This window comes from Neltuma alba, unplaced genomic scaffold, assembly GCF_004799145.2.
Source record: "Neltuma alba isolate B1F8T4 unplaced genomic scaffold, ASM479914v2 tig00013514_pilon, whole genome shotgun sequence".
In the NCBI taxonomy this organism is placed as follows: Eukaryota; Viridiplantae; Streptophyta; class Magnoliopsida; order Fabales; family Fabaceae; genus Neltuma; species Neltuma alba.
The window spans coordinates 71481-81809 of record NW_021637736.1 but is presented as its reverse complement, the minus strand read 5'-3'; the positions used below and the strand labels follow the sequence as shown (position 1 = coordinate 81809).

General features: G+C 37.9%; 1 protein-coding gene across 1 annotated transcript; it reads left to right on the top strand.

Annotated features, from left to right (window-relative positions):
• The first annotated feature begins 6057 nt into the window (after nt 1-6057).
• LOC114738005 (BTB/POZ and TAZ domain-containing protein 1) lies at nt 6058-9443 on the top strand. Its single transcript, XM_028926020.1, has 5 exons — nt 6058-6284; nt 6419-6552; nt 6669-6972; nt 7062-7378; nt 8958-9443. The coding sequence occupies exons 1-5, from the start codon at nt 6135-6137 to the stop codon at nt 9136-9138; spliced, it is 1086 nt and encodes a 361-aa protein (XP_028781853.1). The 5' UTR covers nt 6058-6134; the 3' UTR covers nt 9139-9443.
• The last annotated feature ends 886 nt before the right edge of the window (nt 9444-10329 follow it).

Sequence of the window (10329 nt, the reverse complement as noted above, 5' to 3'; positions counted from 1 at the left end):
CTTGACACTGATTTCTCTCCCTCCCTCCCTCTGTGCGCGACCGACACATTGCCACAGGTTGTTAACAAACACCATAAATGAAAAGAGCTAGGTAAGTACAATCATGCAAAAAAGCAAAATATCAAAAGGTGAGATAATGTTTTTAAATTAAATCTTGACCTTACGAGTTGGCCGAGTTAATGTGTTGGAGCAATCGAACGCATCCAACTACCGAAATAACTGTTAACAAATGGGGCAAAAGATCGTACAACATAGTAGCTGTCCCACAAACATAATTTCTTACTATTTCATTTGGAAAGGAGGTTCAATACAGACAAGATGCATTTGAAATCGCTTGCCACTTAATTTCCTCCCTCAGAGTGCCGGTCGAACTCGTGGTTTTAAGAGGTGAAAGTAAAACATTTTCACCATCAAGCCATGAGTTGGGTTGGCAAATACTGGTAAAATAACGCAAAAAGAAGAAAATAAGATGTAATGTCATTTCACATTATTTTAATTTTTTTATTTTTAAAATGAAATAAGGGTATTTTTAAGTCAAATTAGACTTGAAATTAATCTCTTTCGGGTCTGGAGGGTTAAGAAACAACCTTTTCAATAAATACGTTTCTTAAAATTTGAACTTATATTCTTCTCTTTACAAGGATGAGGCCACTAACACCTCAACCAACAATTTGTCCAACAACTTGTTGGTAAAATTTTTGCTACTTTCATTTAATGTATTATATCTAATGGGGTTATTATTATTGTTGTTGTTGTTGTTGTTATTATTATTATTATTATTATTATTATTATAATAAACAGATAATAATTATAACTTGAAATTCAGAATAAAACACATGTAGAGATAATGAAAATTGAAATCAGGACAAGCAGATAAGGACGGACGAAGTCCATTAGACTGGGTATATTTTCCCTAAACTAAAAACTAACGATACTGCTTCCGTTTGTCTTAATAAAGAACAAATGTCTACTTTCCCAATATCAAAAGAAGCAGATTAATTTAGTTAAAAGTATTAAAAGTGTAGGGAGACACGGATTTTGTTTTTCTTATAATACCCTTAAGGGAACCTGTCTCCTCTAATACTAGTAACTCTTGCATGGAAAGAGAGAATACCTCTCATCCCTTAAACGATATATATACTTAAGATAAAAGGAAACTGTTTGTTATAATAAAGAACAAAATCGAACTTTGGTTTTTTTTTTTTTTTTTGAAGTAAGAAAAGCAAGGGAGAGAGTATTACTAGTAAGGGTAAAGAAAGGAGGAGGAGGAAGGCATTGAAGTTTGAACGCATTTATAGTTATTTGAGAAATTAAAGGGGAGGGGTGGCTAACACTGACTAAAGACGAAGAAAGAGCGAGACGTAACATGCGGGACTTGGAAAAGTGGAGATCTCAGAATGGGGTTGAAGAAAATGGGGCAACATACTGGCCGGAGAGGAAGAGGGGAAAAAGTGGGTGAACAGAACATTGAGCCACGAGCAATTAAGAAGTGGAAAAGAAAGAATAAAAGCACATGGAGGGTGGTGGCCCAGCCGTTTGTTAGTTTGAACCTGCAGTGGATATTCTTTTGATGTGATGTGATCGACTGATCCCAAACCACACTTTCAATTTGGAGCAACAACGCATTCGATGATGATCGGGGCGGGTCTCAAGCTAAGCGTTTCGGTTTCTGGAAGCGAAGGACGATATGGAGAACCCCATAGGGACATTATGAGAGCCAGAAGGGGCACATGATGTGTTCCTTCTTGCTTCATTATGTCAATGCCACGTGGAAGAGAACGAATTCAGGAATGAGGATCCAAAAGTAAGAGAAGGAAGGAAGGAAGGTTGGGATATGGGAGGGGAACAAGGTCCCGCGTAGCCCCTGGCGACGCACATGCAGATGGGGGGTCCCGCCATGAGCAGTAGTTTTGAATTTGAGTCCCCATCGTTATTTCACGCCGCAATCACAGGAACTCCGAAACTCATTTCCCCACCCCCACACCCACACCAAACCAAAAGACGTTGCCTCTGCTTCATCTGCCTTTTGTCTAATGTCCACTTACGTTGCTTTGGGGGCCAAAAACCAAGTAGCGAAACTCTATGTAAGCCCCAGTTCACACACCATGCTGACAATTCGAACGGGGATAGAAGCGCGGAAAGTCTGAGTTTGAGGTTCAATTCTCCTTATTCCTGCTAATCTAGCGTTTGTTAGGAGTTGCATACTACATCTGTTCGAACTAACTTTTATATTTATGATTGAAGGTATTACAAGTACTTTTAAATACTTTCATATATATCGAGGCAAAATTTTTTTAACATATTTATCTTATATTTTGTAAATTATTAACTTGGTAGCAGGAATTAATGAATTAACAAACTCAGGGGATGCCAATTGCCAAGTGAATCTATTGGGCTGTTGGGCCTCTGGTGAGGTCTTGCTTCATTGCCCCTTATGTTAATGTCCGGTTGTGCTTTCGCCTTTCAGGCTCAGTGGCCCAAACAAAAGGTTAGTTCTGGATTTGTTTGGTGGGCTGTAACAATAACATCCGTCGTTTTACAAGTATGCTTATAAGGGATCGTGCTCACGCGCTCCACAACCCGTGGCCATGGCAGCGCTGTGTCACTCCTCAAGATCACACTTGGAGAGGCTGTGTTCTGAGGAAGCGGAAGATAAGGTGAAGCTACAGCCTGGTCTGGATGTACACGAACTAAAGGGAATATCAAGCCGGTCAAAGTAATGGTTCAATTGAGTTTGAATTGGGATCATAATTAAAATACACAAAAATAGGCATATTGGATTATGATGCCAAGCATTGATGTGCAAATTCATAGTTGATTTGATCGGCTGGGTTGATGCGGGGTTTAATATCGCGAAATCAGGCAAATGGAGAATTTTTTGAGAGGAGCGGACGCGGAGTGAGCTTGGGTCCGAGTTTTGTGCTGGAAACAAAAAAAAGAAAAGGGGGCCCAATTATCAGGCAATGGAAGCCCATCTCCGAATAAAAGCAAAAGGCACAAAAGAACAAAAGGGAAACACCAATGAATAACGCAGCCTCCCAAGTCGCAGAGGAATGAGTGAGCATGAGGAGCAGGTAAACTTTTAACAAGGCCCCTGTCTCCCCCACAATGACCCACCCACCATTGCGCCCCTCCCATCCCCCTGTCCCCGCCCTCATCATCATTCCCCATCTTTCCTGCCCGCCCCTATTCACTGGCGTGCATCACTCGCACCAGTCACTCATCACTCATTCCCCTCCCAAAAAAAAAAAAATCTAATAAGAAAGTAATTGGAAATATTAAAAGTTCTCTAAAAAAATATATTTTTCATAAACCGAGATAAATTTTTTTATATATTTATTTTATGTATCATAAAATTATTTTCAAAACTATAATTTGATTTTTGGCCAAATACCCTTTAAAAGTTAAAAAAGTAAAACATATAATAAATTTTTATCCCACATGTATGCAAAAATAAAATAATAATAACTAGCACATGATTTCGAACTTGTTTTACAAAAACTCATTCCAACACCCATCATAGAATTCGATCCGTAGGTTGTATAACTAACGTTGGACTTGGAGGAGGTGGATAATGCTTTTGTTTCTCTTGTTGAAAAAATAACGAGCCAATAAGATTGAGAGAAATAATATCATTAACACGAATTTTTTTGTTGACGGAAAAATAAATTTGATCTGAAATTAATTCTTTTATTCGCGAGGCGAAATACCTGTTGTGAAGGTTGTGGGGAGGGGGAAGAACGGGGCGGGGAGAAATGATTGGGAGGGATAAGATCGAAGGACAGCTCAGAAGGTGCTACGTGGCGATTACGTGGCCTCTTTCTGACGTGGAATGGATGAGAACGGTGCATGATGCCCCCTCAGTCACGTACACCCAAGTTTGAGCGGTTCTTCGCTTCCCCAAAGGCCGTTTTAAAGATTTTAACAAATTGGACTCCGTATTCCTCGCCTCTCACAACTTAGAATTCACAAGTTACATGAAACGTTTTCTGCAACTGATAATCTTTAATGGTTTAAAAATCTCCAAATCACAGCAATGACGTGTGGCCTACCAAACCCCCCTTTTTTTCCCGGACCCAAATTAAAGAACAATGCACGGTATGCACTGGTCGGTCCTTCATCTTTTCCGCGTCATATTTCCTCCTAAATTAATTAACCCTGTCCCTGCCATTTCCAATTCTCTATATTAATAAGCACGTTTGGATTGCACTTTTATAAAAAAAAATTAGTTATGAATTTAGTCATAAATATAATATTTTGATTTATTTTTTCTTATATTTATTTATTTTATCACCAACTAATTTTTATATGGTAATCACACATGTTAATAAGTTTTTATTAAATGGTAGTTTGTGTTTTAAGAATAACAATACCTATTTATTATAAATAATAGTACTACTCATTAATTATAAATAACAAACTTAATTAATTTTATTAATATTTTTATAGTAGTTATTTAGTTCTCATGTTAAAACCCGAGATAGCATAATTAAATTGAGTTTCAACAACCGTCCTGTACCGGGTTGGAGGCTGCTTTTAATGCTTGGTGTTATGGCATATTTTCACGTTCTCTGTTTCCGTATTACCTGGGGATAGTTTATTACGGCCTCGGTTGAAGACTTTATTATACCAGCTTTGTTGTGTTTTATCATCGGTAAGGCCAAATATTTGTTTTGTTAATAAAGAAATTTTAAAAAATAAGTGATGGATAATTAGTTTGAGATCAGTGATGCAGTACTTGGTGAATTACTATATTTTTTATTTTTTATTTTGTAATTTATTTATTAAACAGATCAAATTAAATCTTAATTAATCATGTACAGAACTCATGTTTTTAGTAATTATAATTTTACATAATTTTCATTATATTTAAATAATTTTTAATTTACCAAACTGATTTTTAAAGAATACATTTAATCACAAATCTTTGGATAATACTACTTTCTGTCCTAATTAAAAGATCTAGACTATAAATAAAGCCTTATAATAATAGGAAGTATTAACCAATCTTTTAATAATAAATGATTTTTTTCTTTTTTTGTGCCAACAATAGATGATTTTTTTCATGAGACAAGAAACGAAGCACACATATATCATTCCTCGCCCACGCGCCTCTCCCTCCGCTGTAGTCTCCCAGCAATTAGCTATGGTCAAATTCGTCACGCTTGACACTTTCCAAAACAGAATCATTACACTACCTACATTCCACGAAACTGTACACCACAAATAAGAGCTAATAAAGAGACCAGCGATTCCATAAAAAGACATCACGATCCCTTGCGGAAAAAAAAGAATTTGCTGAGACAGAAATAAAGATAGCAAATTTCTAACGCTTCACACTGCTTCCCTTGGCACCCCCACAACTCTGTTCATTCTCCCTGCAATTTATGAGCTTGCGTTGAATTGTTTAATCCATACTTGTTTTCTACAAATTCAAAATGTTTGGTGTTTACGTCTGTTCACTGATCCCGTCAGACCATTACATTATATACAGCATTTTTTAAATTTATCCGTACATTTGACCCCAATACACACGCCCGAATTTACCTCACTGGATACTGATAATGTTACAAAAAGTTAACCACTCAATACAATATATAAAAATTTATATATATAGATATAAATGTAATATTTTAAAATTGTACATAATAGAAGCACATAACTTGATCCAGCTCATTTTTAATTTTTCATTTTACCTTTTGAATTTTGTATGTTGATAATATATGAATGTTAAAACATATCCTATTTAGCTTTTTGTGGAATTAATTTTAAATATATGTAAAAAAAGCAGAGTCATTATTTTAAAGAAAATAATAGTATAAGACTAATCCCCGCGTCCAATCTTATCATCTTTAGACTTAAACAAAAAAAGGTGCGTGCTTAATAAAAAAAATGACGTATGTGCTTAGCGCGTGTCGGCACGCACGCACAGAGTCACAATGACTCTTGTTCCGCTGAACCTGAACATTCCGCGTCATCCATAATCCACCGCACCTACGGCTGGACGTCATATAAATCCCTGATCCTGCTGTGGCGACCAGATGCCTAAAGCCTCCATTCCAGCGTTTACGCCTCGTAAGTCGTAACATAACCCCCCCCCCTCCCCTCACGCTCTCTTCCTAGCACATCCAAAAATGGCCGTCAAAACCATCCCGCCGACCGATGCTCTCTGTATTACTCCCACCGCCGGCATCGACTACCTGAGCAGCCGGGTCTTGCCTGAACCTGATGTTTTTATTCACACATCCAGTGGCGCGCGCATTCCCGCGCACACTAGCATTCTGGTACTCCTCTCTCTTTCTCTTCAAATTAATTGAAGCTAGTCTTAATCAAAATTCTTTAATATATTACGGTTTTGAATCTAATCAGCTAACTGGTTTTCGCTGATCTTCTGTTTTTCGGTTCTGCTGCTGCAAAGGCGTCAGTGTCGCCGGTTTTGGAGAATATCATAGATCAGCCACGCAAGCATCGGAGCTGTGAGAGAATCATTCAAATACTCGGTGTTCCTTGCGATGCCGTCATCGCTTTTCTCGGCTTCCTTTATTGTTCCAGGTTGGTGATAGCTACAACGGTGATTGTCATCTGTTCACTCGTTCTCCTCGATTTCCGCCACAAAATAATGAACGGTGTTACGAAATGACTGAGATATCCCTGAATGACCGATGCAGGTGCGCGGATGAGCAGATGGAGAAGTATGGGATTCATCTGCTCGCATTGTCGCACGTGTATTTGGTGCCACAACTGAAGCAGAGATGCATCAAGGTGCTTGCCGAACGGTTAACGATCGAGAATGTGGTGGATTTGCTCCAACTCGCTAGGCTCTGCGACGCGCCCGATCTTTACATCAAGTGTATGAAGCTACTCACCAGTCACTTCAAATCTGTGGAAGCGACAGAGGGCTGGAAATTCTTGCAGAAGCATGACCCATGGCTTGAGCTCGACATCCTCCGGTTCATGGATGAGGACGAATCGGTAAATTCCAAATTCCTTTTTGTTTCATCTGTATGAATTAATGGAGAATTTCCAAGATTAATATGAGCGATGCAACGGGAATGAAACAGAGGAAGAAGAAATCGAAGAAGCAGAGGGAGGAGCTGAGGTTGTACGCAGAGCTGAGCGAGGCGATGGAGTGTCTAGAACACATATGCACCGAAGGGTGCACCGACGTTGGGCCTTACGGCGTGGAGCTCCAGAAAGACAGGAGGCCGTGCAGCAAATTCGCCACGTGTCACGGGCTTCAGCTCTTAATCAAGCACTTTGCTACGTGTAATAAGAAGATGAACGGAGGGTGCTTACGCTGCAAGCGAATGTGGCAGCTCTTCCGACTTCATTCCTGCATTTGCCAGCAAACCCATTCTTGCAAGGTTCCTCTTTGCAGGTATTTTTTTAATTCAACGGGTCCCCAAACAAACTTCCTCTCTCTCTCTCTCTCTCTGTGCTTTTTTTTTTGTTTTTAATTATTCCGTTCAAAAAAACATGGTGGAAGGGAAAATGAAAGCACGTTAAAAAATAAATAAATATTTTGGCACAAGGTTCTCTTATTAGAATTGTTTTCCTTTTCTTTTTTTGACCAGAAGAATTGTTTTTCTTTTCTACCCCTTCTTTGAAGGCTGAAAGATATATTACTTTCCTTTTTCTCTTGTTTGGTCGGAATATAGGCTTATGACTCTTGTCATGAGATAGCGGCCCCTAAATTAGTGAATAGAATATCATATCTAACATGAGACCGGTCGAGGTACAGCCGATCCTTAGGAGTTGAGATTGAAATGAGTCAAAGACACAGGATTCATATTTTATTTCTTTGTTCAGGGTTTTGTTTTCTTGATTAGTTGATTTCCTGAGTTGTTTTTCTTCGCTCAAGAAAGTCATGGATTCGGTTTGATTTTTTTCCCCATTAAACAATAGGATGATAGAAGGCTAGTTAGCTGGAGGAACACAACTGGGAATTAAATTCCCTTTTTAATTAGGCATACTAAGTTATTGTATCCGACTAATACGGTCTTCAAAATCGTTTTCGTGTGATGAACAGACAAATCAGGTTCCACTGGTTGTAACCTCAACCCTACAATATAATTGACTGGATCGCGTTAAAATCAAGTGTTACGTTAATTTGTTACTATTTGGCTGTTATAATTTCCTCCTACTACTGCTACTACTGGCTAATTTGTTGCCTTCCTGATGTTGTTCTGATCAGAAGCAGAAGTTAGCCTGTCATAGTCTCCATAAGCTTAACCTGTCTGGTGGTCTTAACTGTAATTGTCATCTTCATCACAGCCAGATATAGCTGGACTCGATTATATGTGCTTTGTCTTCCCAGTTCGTTTCGCAACGCCAATAAAAATCACACAAATTAATAGGACCCTCCACTGTGGGCAGCTCGGGTGACAAAATTCCACCAGTGGAGGGTCGTGTCATCATAAATTAAAATAAGGGTGAATATCTGTGAATCATCCAAAACAAGTGGCAAAGTTAGGCCATGTTTTTATCTATTGCCTGCACAAGTGGGATATTTAACGAACACAATTGTTTTGCATGTCACCGTGTTGTTAGATTAATTTAAAGATTTGCTCGCTAGTTGGAAAATTAATTTAATATCCTTGTCCTTATGTCAAGGGAGAAAGTTAAAATGTTGTGTCATGGTCGGTTTTTTTAATAAGGACAGCATAAATATATAATTTTCGTAATTTACTCTGTACTTAAAATTTTTTATGTGTAATTTTTTATTAGAAATTGAGCAAACATTAAATGGACATATATTTAGTCTTAAATATCGCATACGAAAATATCTCTGTTTTTATGAACCTTTGGTCCATTCTCGTGATTTCCTTCTTTCTTTCTTTTTCTTTTTTGGCAACATGTCTTGTGATTTTTTTTTTTACATCATATGAGTTGTGAATGATATATGTCTACTTGGTAACATAAGTTAAGCTAACGTCTTCGTGTGGGAAATTTGACAGGGAAATGCAAATGAAAATGCAGCAAGAGAAAAGGAAAGACGATCCAAGGTGGAAACTACTGGCCAGAAAAGTGGCCTCTGCTAGAGTCATGTCTACACTCTCTTTGCCGAAGAGGAAGAGAGATGATGAAATTAGAATAAACATGAACAATTATGCGATTAAAAGTTTCAAATTAAAATGAGAATAATTGTGTAAAATATAGGGCCGTTTATAGCGTCAATGCCCTTCACTTGTTCTTTCATCTCCTATGAGTTTATGCTGTCTGGTTTGTTTTTCTGTAGAAGCAGCAGGTTTTTTAATAGAGTGGCTCCTGTTGTGCGTTCCTTTTTACCTTTTGCTTTCTAGTAGAAAACCATCAATCAGTTAATCCATGGGCCACCAGAAGAAGAGGCAGTATGAGTAAATTATTGTAATTAATGTACTTTGTCTGTTCTCTCCCGGTCGATGTAATATAAGCAAGGCAGCCATGCGACACACTTCAGGCTATCGCTAAACGAGAAAAATTCTCCCCCCCCCCCTTCTCTTCCATTCATTTCCTTTTTAAAAAAAATCAGAATAATCATTTTTATATTTTACGAAACAGTACTCTTCTCAAAATCGAATACTCAGTTATTCAAAGATCATCGCTGTGACGGGTCTATGTTCAAGACGGAGAGCAGATGATCAAGTGTTTGAATGTGTATGGGTCAACTGTCTGGAAATAAAGGCAGGTTTTATTGGGCAGCATAATTATACATTGTGACACTCTACGGGGCTTGTGTCTTCTTTTCTAGAGAGGCCTACCAACAATTCGGTGCAGGAATTGCAATGATGAACTTCATTGGAGTTTGATTTTATACTTTATATAGTTCATACACACGCACGCATGCACACGCATGTTTGTGTATATATAAACACACACAGGGTTCACATACCAAATTAATTAATTAAGGTGTTGCAAAAGGAATTCAGATGGGTGATTTGTTTTGTGCGATTTTGAGAGATCATGTCCAATGGACAGCCATCATTTGAGTGCAACGGAGGTCCAATGTTCGCCAGTACTAGGGAGCATTAGCATCGGATTCCATCAATGAACTAAAGCCAGTTTAGCTAATTATGAGTGTTTCATTCGTGAGCATCAATTAGGGCCACAGCATGCCCTAATATTATACCATATATATGTGTGTGTGTATAGATTATACTTTATATATTTGAAATGTTTTCCTTTTGCTTGATACTTTCAGCTATCAAATACTACTTTGAGTCTTTAATATGAGAACTAGTTTAACTTTTAATTTGGTCTTAAATATAAGAATCTAACCTATTTTGTTTTTAGTATTTATCTATCTTTTCTCAAGCAATCTTTGTAATAGTTACATATGTTAATTCGAAT

Bases quoted from the DNA above. Each gene is read 5' to 3' on its own strand.
- LOC114738005 (XM_028926020.1), top strand. From the start codon at position 6,135: ATGGCCGTCAAAACCATCCCGCCGACCGATGCTCTCTGTATTACTCCC. The intron at 6,285-6,418 runs GTACTCCTCTCT...GCTGCTGCAAAG, and splicing joins CCGCGCACACTAGCATTCTG to GCGTCAGTGTCGCCGGTTTT. The intron at 6,553-6,668 runs GTTGGTGATAGC...TGACCGATGCAG, and splicing joins GGCTTCCTTTATTGTTCCAG to GTGCGCGGATGAGCAGATGG.